This window comes from Ostrinia furnacalis, unplaced genomic scaffold, assembly GCF_004193835.3.
Source record: "Ostrinia furnacalis isolate ACB-3 unplaced genomic scaffold, ASM419383v2 OfSCF2157, whole genome shotgun sequence".
Taxonomy (NCBI): domain Eukaryota; kingdom Metazoa; phylum Arthropoda; class Insecta; order Lepidoptera; family Crambidae; genus Ostrinia; species Ostrinia furnacalis.
The window spans coordinates 178,471-193,426 of record NW_021132396.1 but is presented as its reverse complement, the minus strand read 5'-3'; the positions used below and the strand labels follow the sequence as shown (position 1 = coordinate 193,426).

The window sequence follows — 14,956 nt, the reverse complement described above, 5'->3', positions numbered from 1 at the left end:
AAAGTAGTGTCAAGCCGAAGCCCAGAGGTAAAGCATTACTAGGACTACCGGAATCACCGCGATTTTTGACAGTTTTCGAGTTATGTTTTTTTGTTTACAACATTATAGGATTTTTTGGTTTTACACATGTTATGGATGTTAATACTTCTGAATCAGATAGGTCTAGTATTCATCTAATAATAATAAAAAAGGCATGTATTATCTTATCTATTCTCGCCACAGTGACCAAAAAAGAGCCTATGCATAGAAATTTAAAGTAATCATAACTCGAAAACTATCAAAAATCGCGGAACATACATGGAGGCCGTGATTCGGATAGCCCCAGTGATGCTCTACCTCTGAGCTTCGGCTTGACACTACTTTTTGGGACATCCTGTATTTGAATTTCTAAAAGAAATGACGTTTCTTTTTACAAAAAGCTCAAAATTCGAATTAATGTCAGTCAAAGATTCTGTATTCTGTCCTGTGATTGAAACACTGGTGTTACGATGAATAGGTATAAAAACAAAATATTTTAAGATTTTTAATTAAATTTATTTTTTTATCAATACCGTATGTACATTGATATCATTATACAAAAGGGCCATCTTTTAGAGTGCTAATAACCTAAACGTCTAAACAATTTATAAAATTGATTAGTGATAACATGAATTTCAAAACAAACATTTTTGTCCCTATTTCGAAAGGTGTCGCTATTCTAAGCTTAAAACTCTTTTTACAGCGTGCAAAGTTACAAAATGTCAATAAACTGTGCTTATGATAAAAAAAAACGTAACGATGGGTCCAATTAAACAATTCCAGTCGGTAAAATCACTTAAACTCTCTGTACACAGCTACAGATGCTATAAATTTTGTTACCTATTAAAAATAACGGTCATGAGTTGGTTTGATAAGAATAATTTAAATATTTCGAGGCAATATTAACATTTTTGTGACCCTTTTTCTCATATGATACGCTAACAATGTTACGTTACACGCTGATCACTCCACAAGCACTAATTAAAGTGGCGTACACACTTATATGTGAAAGTCCCTTCCACGTTGTAAGAGAATTAAGAGAGAAACTTCAAAGCTCGACTTTTAATTTATTCTAATTAGTTTAATTAACATCGCGTAACGCCCGTCGCGGCTCGCTACTTTGACTTACACAATATTTACGATTACAATAATATTAATAATGAGTATTTTCTCTCCTAGTTCACGTTACAACGCCGGCATGGTCGTCTTTTGTTTTATCTATACTTATAATAAATCTGTAGAGAGGTCAATTCTGTACATTAAATATATTTTCAAAATAACTATCAGGGGGTGATTAGTGATCGATACTGATGCCAAAAATGCAATCAGTAAAATTTTTGTCTGTCTGTCTGTCTGTCTGTCTGTCTGTCTGTCTGTCTGTCTGTCTGTCTGTATGTTCCTTATAGAAACAAAAACTACTCGACGGATTTTAACGAAACTTGGCACAATTATTCTTCATACTCCTGGGCAGGTTATAGGATACTTAGGAATTCCCACGGGAATGGGAATTAGCGGGAAAATCGTTTTGTATGAAAAATCTGAATCGCTTAAGTTAGACGCTTGAAATTCGGCATGCAGGTACCTTAGTAAACTTAAAGCTTAGTTACAACAGGATATTGCAAAATTCCCACGGGAACGGGAGTTAGCGGGAAAAAACATTTGTATGAAAAATCTAAACCGCTTAAGTTAGACGCTTGAAATTTGGCATGCAGGTACCTTAGTAAACTTGAAGCTTAGTTACAACAGGATATTGCAAAATTCCCACGGGAACGGGAGTTAGCGGAAAAAAACATTTGTATGAAAAAATCTAAACCGCGTAAGATAGATGAAGGGGGTAAAACGGGATCCACGCGTACGAAGTCGCGGGCGGCCGCTAGTTTACAATAAATACCGCGTGATGTTAAAGTAATGAGTATTTTGTAGTACTTTAAACTAGCAACACAAACTATCTATATCTATGTTATATTTATTTGAACTCTGCAATCAATCATGTTATTTCATCAGGGTAAACGTTTTTTCATAACTTTTAAATTTAACACATCAATCAATTTATCGATTGGAAAGTCCAAATAATAGAATAGACCACTAAACTTAGCTATTACATATAATTATCTTAATAACATCAAAGTTTGGTCGAAAACAGGAATGTGTAAAACATCTGACTAGAATTTACTAAAACTTAACATACACCTAAATAAATATAACATACATCAACACGTTCATTTGGAACCAGAAAAATTGAACATCAAAATTTACTACATTGAGATCTTACAAATTAATTACACGCAAAACACTCAAAGGATTTTAAATACAATATACACAGTAATTGGCATTTTTTTGGAAACCAGAAATGCGTTAAATACGATGCCATGATGTATAATGAATGAGCGGTGATAAAAACCTTCAGATTTCATACATTAATAAAATTTTTGGAATGAACATTTAATTTATTTCGTGAGCATTCAGTCTTACCTAACGATTTGGAATTACGAGAGATCAAATTAATCTAAAACATCTTCAAACTATGATACAGTGTTTTAACAACTCTTAATAAATAAACATAACTCTATACTAGACCATTATTTTTACATAAATAATAATTTGAGATCAATGAACAATTCATCTACACAATATTAGTGAACATATTCCAACGACATGTATTCTATAGCCACCTACCTAACATTTTTTAGATATATCCTCCGTTTCTTTTCTCGTACCCAGGTGTGCGACCAAAAAAAGATAGCAGCAACAATGAATTTCTTCACAATCCACAGTTTTACGTACAATACCAGTGAGATCGATTGACTCTGTTTGCTTAGGCGGATCTTTGTGCAAGGAAAAAAATTGTACCTAATAAATAAGACACGTGTGTTTCTTTACGACCGGGAGCTCGGATTCTACCCATGACCGTAGAGCAAAAAGCCTTTCAGGCGTCCCACAACTGGATCATTGAAATCAAGTTATCATTACAATGATGGGCATATCTCTCAAGGTCATCGCGCTAGCTAAATGATTTCTTGAGCCCAAAATTGTTATAGGCCCCGTTTCAATCCAGGAGCATCAAAGTAAAAGTGCCTAAAGCCCGGAGCCATCTGAGTCTGATTGGATATCAAAGGATGTTGATTAGAAATGTATATCTTGAACGTCAGTGGGGGTGTCAGGTAGTTGTGTGTGTTCAGGGGTGGACTGTTTATGGGGCTGAACATGCCTGGCGCGCGGCTCCTGCGGCTGCGTCTCTCTCGCCAGCACACGCTCCACGTGGCGGGCAACCAGCTCCGCGGCGGCGGCGGGCGTCCGAGTCAACGCGCAGAGATCGTTAATGGACATGCGCACGCGCAACCCCCGAGCTGCGGCTGAGATGCAAGCCACTGCGACCAAAGACGGCGGCACCAGGAGAAATTCAGTCTCTGTGGACAAAAGAAATAAGCTTTAATAACCATTTGCAAACGACCCAATTGTCATTAGGCCGACCTTGTTCAGGTAACTTTCTCATTGTCAATAAAGACCACGTGCTATTTTTAACATTATTTTTACATCGAAAACTTTGAATTACTAAACCTGTTTCAGACAGTGTCTGACGCGTTCGAGTCTTTTGTTCTATACGATCAACGCGAGAGGTAGTTTTTGTTGGGTGTCATTGGGAACGTAAAAGTTATGCTAAAACAATATTGTTTACATGCACCGGCCGCGTGGTTCGAGTGGATGCGTGCTGCAAGGATGTGCGCAGGTAGGATGCATCTGTTTTGAGATAATTGCCGCGGACAGGTGGCTCGGCCACCTTGCGCCCGAGTGTCCTTGGAGCCACATCCTTTAATATCTCTAGCTGTTTTTATTAAAACAATATAATCTGAAGCTATGTTAAAGAGACACTAATGATCGCGATGGGCATAAACTGTCTCAAGTTCACGACAAAGTTTAAAGATTATACACGGTCGACTTGAAGGGCCTAAAAAACTTTGCGTAACATTTTGCACAATAAGCCTCGTCTATTGTTGACGGACGAGGAAGGAGAGCGAACAGCTGCCAGATTTGTGCATTTCGTCCCCGTCTGCATCTTTGTGTGCCTGGCTCGGGACAATAGAGGCAAAATAATGGTAATTTACATCTTAAGTCGTCTAACTTAGGGCGCAGCTGCGATTTTGCCGTGAAGGAAGGGACTCAGTTTTCGTACACTTCGATCGATCGATTCAATCAATAAGCCCTCAAGTTCCGTTACCTTTAGCTCGGGCGTGACCCCAATAAATCGCGGACCTACTCAGATTTTGCACAATTTATGTTCAATTAAACGCACTCGTTTAATTTTTCATTGTACCTAATGTGTGCGACAAGGGCGTTTATATTTATTATTGCATAGTTTAATTTTACTATCATCGTTTCTAACGGTGGAGGTATTGAAGCGAAACAGCTTAAGTGTAAGTCGCGATGGGTGTAGGCACGAAGGCAGCGCGGCAGCCAAGAAGCGGCAGATGTGAGGACACCTGGCGCGACCCTTCCGTGCCCACAGCGGGTCACTGCCCACCTACACCCTTCTTACACGATAACGACCTTCTAGTCTCCATACGCTTTTTGCTAAGGAAAAAACATTATCGCAACACGCGAATGCGTCATAATTTTAATCAGAAAAACTGCCCAAGCGGTCATTAATTAACGTTCTGTTGAGCTTGCCCAGTAGTTCTTATAAATGAAGGTCAATGAAACGGCAAGATAGGGTGAGCTTTAAAAAGATATGAAGGCATAGCAATCGTCTAAGGTTGAGTACCCATGAAGGTACTTACAATCAGAACCAAGGGTATATAGCGTAGCGTCCTAAGGCTTCGCAACATCTGATCATTCCTAACAAAACGGAATAAGGTTCAATTTTTCATTGAATACCAATGTTTTGTAAACATGATACGTATCACTGCTTAACCTTTAACTGGTGACAAGCGGTCTCACAGGCCGGGCAGCGTCAGTGAAACATCGTTTCACCCCCTTCTCTGTACTTCCTATGTTTCATCACTTCAGTAGCTTCGAGTTTAGTTGTGTCTACGCCGTAGATAAGGACATTTGCATCATTCAGCTCCAAATCGGCAAGTAACATCGATGTAAAGCTCAGCAGCGGTCTCTCAGACCGCATGTCACCAGTTACGTGACATTTTTTTCATGCAGTTTTTTCGTATTTTTACAGTTTTTACTTGCAATTGATACTTAAATAACTCCAAAAAAGAAGCGTAGGATCATTAGTTGGAAATATAGTGCCATACTTTATGAAACGACTTGAAAATTCGCCAGTTGAAAAATATCTGGAAAAGAAAGACTGAATTGGGTTGGAAGCCGAATATGTTCCTGAAAATATTGTTCTGGAGCAAAGTGACCATGATTCGGAAGCCGAAGAAAGTGTTTTTGAAGATGAAGGACCAATTAACGAGAACCAGTCAGAAAGTGAAAATGACGGTCCATCTTTATGCCAAACAATAAATGACTTGACAGCCAATAAAAAATACAAAAGTTTCACCACTGCCAGTTTTCTAAAATGATAGGTTACCATCGTGAGATAGGTTTTTTTAATTGATTATTATTTGAACTATAATAAAAAATAGTAATTTTGTTATAATTTGTTGATTTAAATTTCTTTGTTTGCGATTATCGATCTCATCTCTAGTTTTTTGATTTTTATGACTACATATAATTTAACAGCAAGTTCTGCATTAAAAATTATATTTAGAGTTTATTATTTTATTTTAATTTAATTCTTCTATATGCTAATAATCTGTTTTTAAAGATTGCGGTATGCTACCTTACCTAGTTTCTATGCTACAGTCTTGATAAGGTAGCGGCCTCTCAGACCGTACGTCACCAGTTACGTTACACAAAAACCATGTCACCAGTTAAAGGTTAAGGTAGATACTAATTGAACATCTGATCGTAAGTCTATGATTTCAAATAAATCTTGTTTTCATTAAAGTCTAAAAGAATTCAGAATAAATGGAGTTATAGAGGGAACAAAAACACCAAATGAGAATTAGCTATGCCTCATTATTTTATCAAAACACGAACACGTCTCATTGAATCACAAACAAAGCTTTTGCAATCGAAAGTTCCATAACCTGTCGGCGACATACGTGTATCAGGGTTGGGTTAATTATGAAATCAAAAACGATCGCGGGTGGCTTATCGGCGATCTGCAGCGCGCAGCGGACCGTCGCGATCCGTTGCGCGACAGGTTGCGCGGCAGTTGGCCGACATCTGCGCACGCGCCGGCCGCCTCAAGACACCCCCGCGTCTTACGCCCTACCCCACTAATTGCCGCAATGCAACTCTAATGACTCGCCCAACAGTCGCACGAAACCGTTAAGTTCCGTTTACTAAACCTGTCCAACCCCAACACTCCTAATACATACAGACAAAAGTGCAAGGGTTGCAAATATCAATGCCTAATCGTGCGAAACTAGTTGCGATATCAAAGCTATCCCCTGCTTAGTTTTTATGTCTTATTTAAACGTGCATAGAAAAAGATCTTTATGGTGCTTCTTTTTTATGGTTAAAACATGAAGTGTTCGTAGATTATAAAGCTATAATGGATTATATTTCAGGCTATAAAATATTAGAACCGTTTGAAATTGCGCAATAGACTCGGCCGATTTTCAAAAGCTCAGTAAAAATCTTTAGGTAAAGTCTGTTTAGGCACTGTCTTCTACTGTGAGGACAAATCAAGTTACAAAAACGGTACCTATATTGTTATGATAAAACGACATACAATAATTTATGAGATAAAAAGGCGTTATCACAAAGACTCGGAAGCTCGAAGGGCGGAAGCGCGAGATCACGCGAAATCGGAACATAAAATATCATAATCGTTGAGATTTGAGAAGTTTCGTGCGCTGTGTCGGGTTAGATAGGGTGACCGCCAGGTGCGCGCCGAGACGGCATTATGGGGCTCCTTTGTCGCGGGACAGGCCTGGAGCGGTCGGGATTTCGGAGACGGAGGTACAATGGCCGCGGGACGTCTTCGCGCATTGTCGCGAGTCAGCTGTCGCGGTCGCTCCCCTACGCTCGACGGCCCTGACACGAATGACTTGATTTTTGGGACTAACTCTACAACAAATCATAAGCCGTGCCTAACGTTTTAACGTTTATTGCTTATGATATCAAATATATCATATTGAAATTACGACTAATTCTGTCCACAAATGCCAATAGGTACGTAAATCTTTCCTATTAATATAAATGAATGTCCGTAACAAAACCCCCGTGTTGGTGGTTGAATTACAAAAACGAAGTGTGTAATCAAACGCACAATTTACTACTGTACAATTAATGCACTTTGAGAAGAAACTCAAAAAGAAAAGACGTACCCTATGTTTAGGATGAAGGAAGTTTAGGGGTCAAGAAGTGTTATTAACCCTTTCACACCTCGAGTAATGCACGATCAGTTACCAGCAATTATACCATTTCCGGCGAAGGCGCAGCATGGACATGCTACTTGAATCCCGCACGCTCCTAACTAAACATTTCACTTAGCGTAAGTATGTAGTTATAGCAAGTGAGTAAAATGTAATGTATTTGCATACATTAACCGTATGACATACCTACCTAAAACAGTGCCTGAATTCGTGTAATTAGATTTTTTTCAGTATATCGCTATGAGTGTTAACTGGAAATTCATTTACTCATTTAGATAAAACGTTTCTATTAGCATTGCCTCAAACCAAACGAAGGGCACATCTGACAGCCATAAATAACACTTATCGGGATTCGATGGACCATACGGGCAAAACAGGGTTAAGTTTCATCCGATTACGAGCCCTTCTCATATTGGAAAAAACATAGATTACTTTATTAATTAGTTGAGATGAAGCCAACATTATTTTGTTCCATCTTTTTAATAGCTCTGATATGATATGATTGTATTATGTCTGTTTTGGAGTATCCTAATTAAATTAGGTCCGAATTTGCTAATAGGCGATTAGGTCTAAGCTGTCTCATTAAGCATCAACAGTTAACACGTGACTTTTAGCTGTGCTTTTAGTGAAAACAGCAACAACACATTTTCAAAGCTCTGTTTAAGTTTATTTACTACTGTTGGTGAACCATGACCTTAATTAACCGTCAGTTGGTAAACCCTGGGCTTAGACTTTGCTTCTTAACCGTCATGCTATTTCTACGATGTTTATTATCATACCTAGCATATTTAATGTTCAGCGGTCAGTAAATACAACCCTTGCACGGCTTATTAGGGGTCAACTCTGGTCAGTGGCAATTACTGCATCACATTACGTGACCAGGCGAAGTGTGAACCTTAAATGTTCAGTGATATTTGGATCTACACACGTAAATACCATTTATATTAATAAAAAATACCTGCCCTATTGAATTTTTGAATAAAGATAACGTTTATGTAAATTATTGGATAAGTATCGTATATAATCATGAAACATATGCTAAAGAAAGCTCTTACATAGTTTATATCTTTATTATTAATAATAATATGTATAGTACATATTTTCATTTTCTTGTTAATCTTCCACTGACGGTAAAATGCTATTTTTACGATGACAGACGTCCGTCTAATAAAGTGCAGCAGGTTATTGTTGTAACTGTAACGTTAAACACGAGCCCACTCTATTACACTCACTCTACAAGATTTACTACTAAACTGGTTTATTTCAATTGTTATCTATCCACTTTGTACATTTACGGCTCGAATATGTCTTTAACCAGCAATAAAAAATTTGAATTTGAATTTAAGTGTTACATAAATACAAAATATTTTTAGTCTAGAATAATCCCGCAATGTTTAAATAATCATAAGAATTTCCATGTATTATCTAGTTTTATTTATCGTTGAATTCGTGCATGTTGTGTAATTTAACATTGGAAATGGTTAGGGTCAGTGGCTGAGGGGTGGTCAGGCGCAAGGTGTGTGATATCAGTGCGCGAGCGCGGCATGTGCGCGCCGATACACGCGACACCCCTGCGAGCTGCGCCTGCGCACTCCGCCCGAAACCAAACAATGGGAGGCCCAACACTCGCCCATTAAAATAACAATCCACTAAGTATACGAATTAGAGAGGAATAATTGACGCTCACACACTATCGATTAACGATAATTAACATAACGAGGAAGAATCAACCCGCATGTATCACGAGCTTCGCAAATTGATAACGAGGTGTCAACGACTGAAAAAAAACTGTTTTATCAAACTTGTCCTTACCTGTATAGCAGATTGAGGTGAGCGTGAGGGCGTGAGCGCGGACGAGGCGATTGGTGCGGCCCCAGGGCACTCGCGCCAAGAAGGGCTCCACGAAGTCGAAAGCGGTTGCGATTGACAGTTGCCAGTTAAGCCGCTGAAGGAGCATCACTTCCCATTGCTACAACAAAAAAACATTCATACAATATACCAGCTATCCCTTACACGCAAATTGCAGAATGCTTGCTGCAAATTCGTCGCCAGCACAAAAGGGCGCGACCCCGTGTGAAAAAAGATTCACGCACATGCATTGATTGCTTTAATTTATATGTAGAGCAGACCCTTGTTTGAAATGTCTTGAAAGGGACAAATATGTTCTCAACAGTTGAGTCGTAACCGTCATACTCGATGGGTCAGGCGGAAACCGCAAAAAGTAGCGAATCACGTCACAAAAGAAAATAGAAATTCTGTAAGTTTAAAGACAAAAGGGTTCCTAAGGGCCAATGACTAAATACTTGCGAAAGGGCACGCTTGATAATATGAAAATAACAAAGATAAAAACTACAATTTCATTTACAAAACTCATTAGGTTAACGAGTTAACATTCATGATTTCTAAACATTAGTCATTGGGTTTAGCATCGTCGTCATCGGGTGTAGAGACGTAGTAAAAGTAAAGATAAGCCAGAACGACCGTTCTTATCAAACAAAATACATAATTATTGAAATCACTGTCTCATGTGAAGTTCACTAACCCTCTAAACTTAATACGTTTGTAGATAATGATTGAGATTTATCGTATCTGTAAAGTTTTACTTATAAACAATAAGAATTCTTGTCCAATTTGATAATGGTATAAGCCCAATAATTTATTCTCTTTAATCTTAGTTAGTCTACTTACATCGTGGAACTATACCAATTACATACTATTGTGTGTTTATATGTTTAATAATCAGAAGAACTAATCATTGTAACATAAGTAGAGCTCAAGCATGTAAGGCCATGGGAAAGTACAATCGAATTCCGCGCCATATGACATCATTAGGTATGCGTAGTGTAGGCCTATCATGATCATCGCACGAATTAATTGCAAGGAGGTATGTGCCACGATGCCATACGGTGCTTAAAGAAATGGGTTCTCACGGTCAAAATTACATTTATATCGGAACATCTTTACGGGGTAACTACGAGGACATTGAAATTCTATACTGACACCTTATTCACATCATAATATCGGGACATCTGTATACCTGATGGGGGTGGCTATGCAAACGCGTGAGAATTGGGTGACACAAAGTCATGTCAGTGGGTGCTACCTAATTGATCAAATCGCACCTGCCCGCACTCGCTGACGATTATGACAATTTTGTCAGCATTACGACCGCGCTGTGGGAATTTATTCAATATTGTCGTAATTACTGAACATAGTCACGTTCATGCTTGATCTTTGGTGACGGTCACTGTCCTTTTCCTTTGGATATTAAGAACCCCGTTATCTCTGTATCAGTGTAGTCACTACCCACATTTCCGTCGGAAGCACGTAAACCAATTCAATGCCTTCGTCACAGGCTGTGACTTACTTGAGGGCGACAATAAGTGCCTTGCTCTATAGATTGTGTTAAGGAAGGAATAATTACCGGATACTGGCATGCGACTTAAGGAAACGGGTAATATGAGGGCCGTCTCTTTGGGGTGAAGGAGTGACATTTGACTCGGCTAATCGAGTCCACCCGGCGGAATCAAAACAAAAGTAGCTTGCGGTCGGGACAGGATGTAAGGTGTGTGACTGCTAAGGAACTATTTAACCTTTAATTGTAATGCGGGTGGTGAATGGTGATAAGCGAATTGAGTCAGATGTGTCCGGATAAATTTTGATAGCCCTATCAATTTGCATGGACCTAATTATGTATGATGCAATTTATTGTTATTAAGCATCTTATTAGTATTTTAAGGTCATAATCTCAACTAGATTTATTGAACTGTCTTATATTTTTTTAATTGAAAGAGCTTGTTTATGAGCATTTTCCTATGAACATTTTCTGATCAGAAATACTAGTCCCTAATAAAACTCACATTTAAAATGAATCATTCGACAAAGCAACATTTCAACCATTTTCATTGATAGTTATTTATAATTAAATATCTTATACTGACTAAAACTTGAAATGAGACGGTAACAGGACTACTGGAACCCGCAACTGAGAAATGTAGCGACGTAGAGTCTGAAAGACGTGCTAAAATCAAAGGAACTCAAATGTATACATACCCTAACTTCATGGGGGTACACAGAGTTGTCGGTGTAAGCGCACAGCAGGTCCACAGACAGCGGGTGGCACTGACGGAACTTAGAAGCCAGCAGCAAAGCCGTCACCGCCAGTAGTTGAAGCTGCTGCCGCGATATAGCTCGCTGCGCCAAGAACCGGTCCATGTAGCTCACCGCCAGAGGAAACACCTGCTCCTCACATTGCTGCTCCTCGCACACCTAGCCCAAAACAGTTACTCCATTATTTACTATACATATTTAGGTTACACAGATTCCACAGCATTGTTATCACAGCTTTTGAATATTGCAAGTTTCACACTAACTGTAACGTGAGGGTACTTTCTATTTGCTCCACAACTTGCAATGTTACAACACTCAATTGAATATGGATCCTATTGCAAACAGGATAAGGGAGAGTACTTGTTTCGAAGTCGCGTTTATAACGCCATGATTTGTGATGGTTGTTCGACGCATAATTTACGAGGGTTACTACAACCATTATCGACAGTATGTAAATAAATGCATTAGCCTGAAGAGCCTTGTTCGCAGTAAAGCAAAGTTTTTACCTGCAGCAATGCCTCTTTCAGCTATTAAGATTCCCGTGCGCATTGAAGAGGTAAGCTCGGCAAAAAGTGCATAAAAAAGCTTCCGTTGTTAAGTCTGTTATAAGGGCTCACAAACAGCAAAGGTTTCACATCTGAAGGTTACTGGTAATATTGGGTTACTTAAACTGAGCATATCTTGTCAACAAGTAGGAGTACAGAGAGGTGTGAGCATTACTTAAGTACATATCAATCATAGGTACGTAACATAATATTATGTACTACTCTTTATTTCATATAAAGTTATTATGATAGGTACACGTTATGAGTTAATTTAAGCAAATCGTGTACAATCATGACATAATGAACTCACAGAATAGTGTTATCAAATAAAAACATAAATAAATAATATGTCAGGTCAATGAATTAGCAAATATTGTGAATGACTGCCACAAACATAAAAGAATACCTCCCTGATTTATTTATGTATTTAAAATGTGAAAATATATCTGATTATTTAAGTTGCCAATTTAATACCAGATAAGTAAATACAAACAAGACACTTTAACTAAAATAAAATGAATAAACTTGTTTTGGATTCGGGCTACTAAGCAAAATACTTATTTACGCAAAACCCAATTAAGTAATATCATTTGTCTTAATTACCCATATAAATTGCTAATAAGGTAATGGTTATGGTTTTTTCGAAAGTTTTGGAATATGAAATGAACAACGCTTACCTCCAACATCCAGGTAGTGACAACCTTCCTCATGAAAGGCTGGATATCCATCTGGACGTTCTGGAAGTAGTCCGTGTGGAGTGCGTGAGTCCTCTCCAGCGCCATCAGGTTCATCAGAACCCTTGGATCGCGGTCCAGCGCGCGGTCAGGCCCTGCTACGCACATGTCCTGCCTCCCATTGCGATTCTGGTTGCCGGAATTCTCCATGTTCTCGCCACAAGACAAATCCATTTCAGTTCACTTTCACCACAGTTTTTAAAAGTTCGAATGTTCGAAGCGGTCGAGCGTCACAAAGTTCGTTTGTTTACAAAGTTCGAAAGCTCGGAGCGCAGTCGCACAGCCGCCCCGCGAGCGGCCGACAGTAGAGTGTCGGATCGTAGTACGATGTATCGGCACTCGGCCTGCACTCCCCTCGCACATTCCCTTGAACCCTTGGCCGTAATGTTTGGGCCCTATTCATAATGGAGCCCTACATTTAGCATTCAGATAAGGTAAGCTTGTGACAAATCTTATTATTAGACAAAACTTTTATCGCGGACTGTGGCGCTCTACATTTTTTTTATTTTAGTGGAAAATTTGCGATGTTTTTGCGATGTTTTGCAACATACGTAAGTAGGTAGGTATGTTGTACGTATCTTATCTTTAAAGTAGGTATTATTTTACCTCAAGAGGTCTGATTCCTTACTCATCATCAGATGCCCCGCAATCCCGGATTCGATTAATTTAGTCATGTTAGAAAACGTAGTTTGTTAAATACTTATTTAAATTAATTAAATGAAGCCCTATTTTGTCCCTAGTTTGTAGGGTTATTTTGGGACTTATTTATTACTTTGTTTTATATAGAGACTTAAAAAAAATATTTACCTATGTAGGTAATAGAATTATAGATTTAATTTTCATTCATGGTAAATTATAATTTCAAGCAACAACTACCGACCTACCTCACTCAAGTGCTCATCAAGAACATACAAGGATATCAACTGTGGATCGGAGGCACACAAGACAATAAACTTCAGTCGCACGTGGCGGATATGTCGAGACGAGACCGATTATACGAATACTAATACTTATTGATAGATGTGGAAAGTTCTAGTAAAAGTAGAAAGTGCCTAGGTACATCAGAGATGAATGTCTATTAAATACAAAAATTACCGACGAAACAAAGTATCGTTTTCAGGTGAAAGTGCGTTTAAAAAGACTCTACATTGTTACTAGCAACTTTGGTCTGAACACAGTAGGTATGTACAATAAAAGCAATAAAACATTTAACAATTTATTTGGTCCTCCGAAATTACTACAGCAATTATGAATAAAATTTGTAAAAAAATACAACAATACAATAAAAGAGGTCCTGTTTGTTCGGAGGGCGCGTGACTGGCGAGGCACGGAGGAGGGCGCGGGCAGCTGCGCGCGCGCCGGCTGCGCAGGACCCGGTTGACATTTTATTACAAATCCGAGCACACCTGATCTCGGAGACCAGTCATTATTATAATTCCATTCTCTTTACAAAGTCCAATTGTATTATCGAACGCGTGCGCGTTGCTTACCCTCTTAACCCTCCGTAAATTTAAATAACTAGCTTCTATTTAGTAACACCACGATGTCAAACCAAAAAAAAACTATTGTTCCACAAGCACTGATAATATTGTTCTGACACGATACATATTTATTTATGCTTGAATTGACGCAGTTTCATTCGCAGCCGTCTTTCTTTTTCTCTCCTCTGAACTTGCCATTGTAGTAAGGCAGATAGCCGACGACAGCTCGCCAGTCGGTAAAGTACACCAAGCCGACGACACTAGCTAGACCGAAGAAAACCCCAGTCGCTGTGAATGCGCTTAGCTGTTCCACTTGTTTTTTACCAAAGATCATAGTTCGTATCATGAACTGTATCGCGGCTCAAAATAAATATTCAGAAATAAATAATCAATCAATCAGGGGGTGCAAGACAAATGACAATTTGACAGTAATTTACCAGTAGTTATTCAATTAAAAATAATCATCAATGAGTTTGGATTATAGGAAACTTTCCATTATGCTTTTTTCAAAATTCATTAAATATATTTGTAACAAAATAGCGTCATTAAATTCAGAGTTATGTTCCTATCGTGGTTTCTAATCATTTCATAATATTAGTATCATAATTTGAATATAGAAATTCGTCACTTGGAGAAATTAACGAGCGTGCTCACTGGCGGAACCAACTTTAACATTTGGTATTCGT

The 14,956-nt window shown here is 38.6% G+C and overlaps 1 protein-coding gene across 1 annotated transcript; it reads right to left on the bottom strand.

Moving 5' to 3' along the window:
- Window positions 1-1,895: 1,895 nt before the first annotated feature.
- On the bottom strand, window positions 1,896-13,230 carry cycD (cyclin D). The gene is made up of 4 exons (XM_028307309.1): window positions 12,733-13,230; window positions 11,454-11,669; window positions 9,213-9,369; window positions 1,896-3,425 (listed from the first exon to the last, which is right to left on the bottom strand). The coding sequence occupies exons 1-4, from the start codon at window positions 12,961-12,963 to the stop codon at window positions 3,142-3,144; spliced, it is 888 nt and encodes a 295-aa protein (XP_028163110.1). The 5' UTR covers window positions 12,964-13,230; the 3' UTR covers window positions 1,896-3,141.
- Window positions 13,231-14,956: the final 1,726 nt, after the last annotated feature.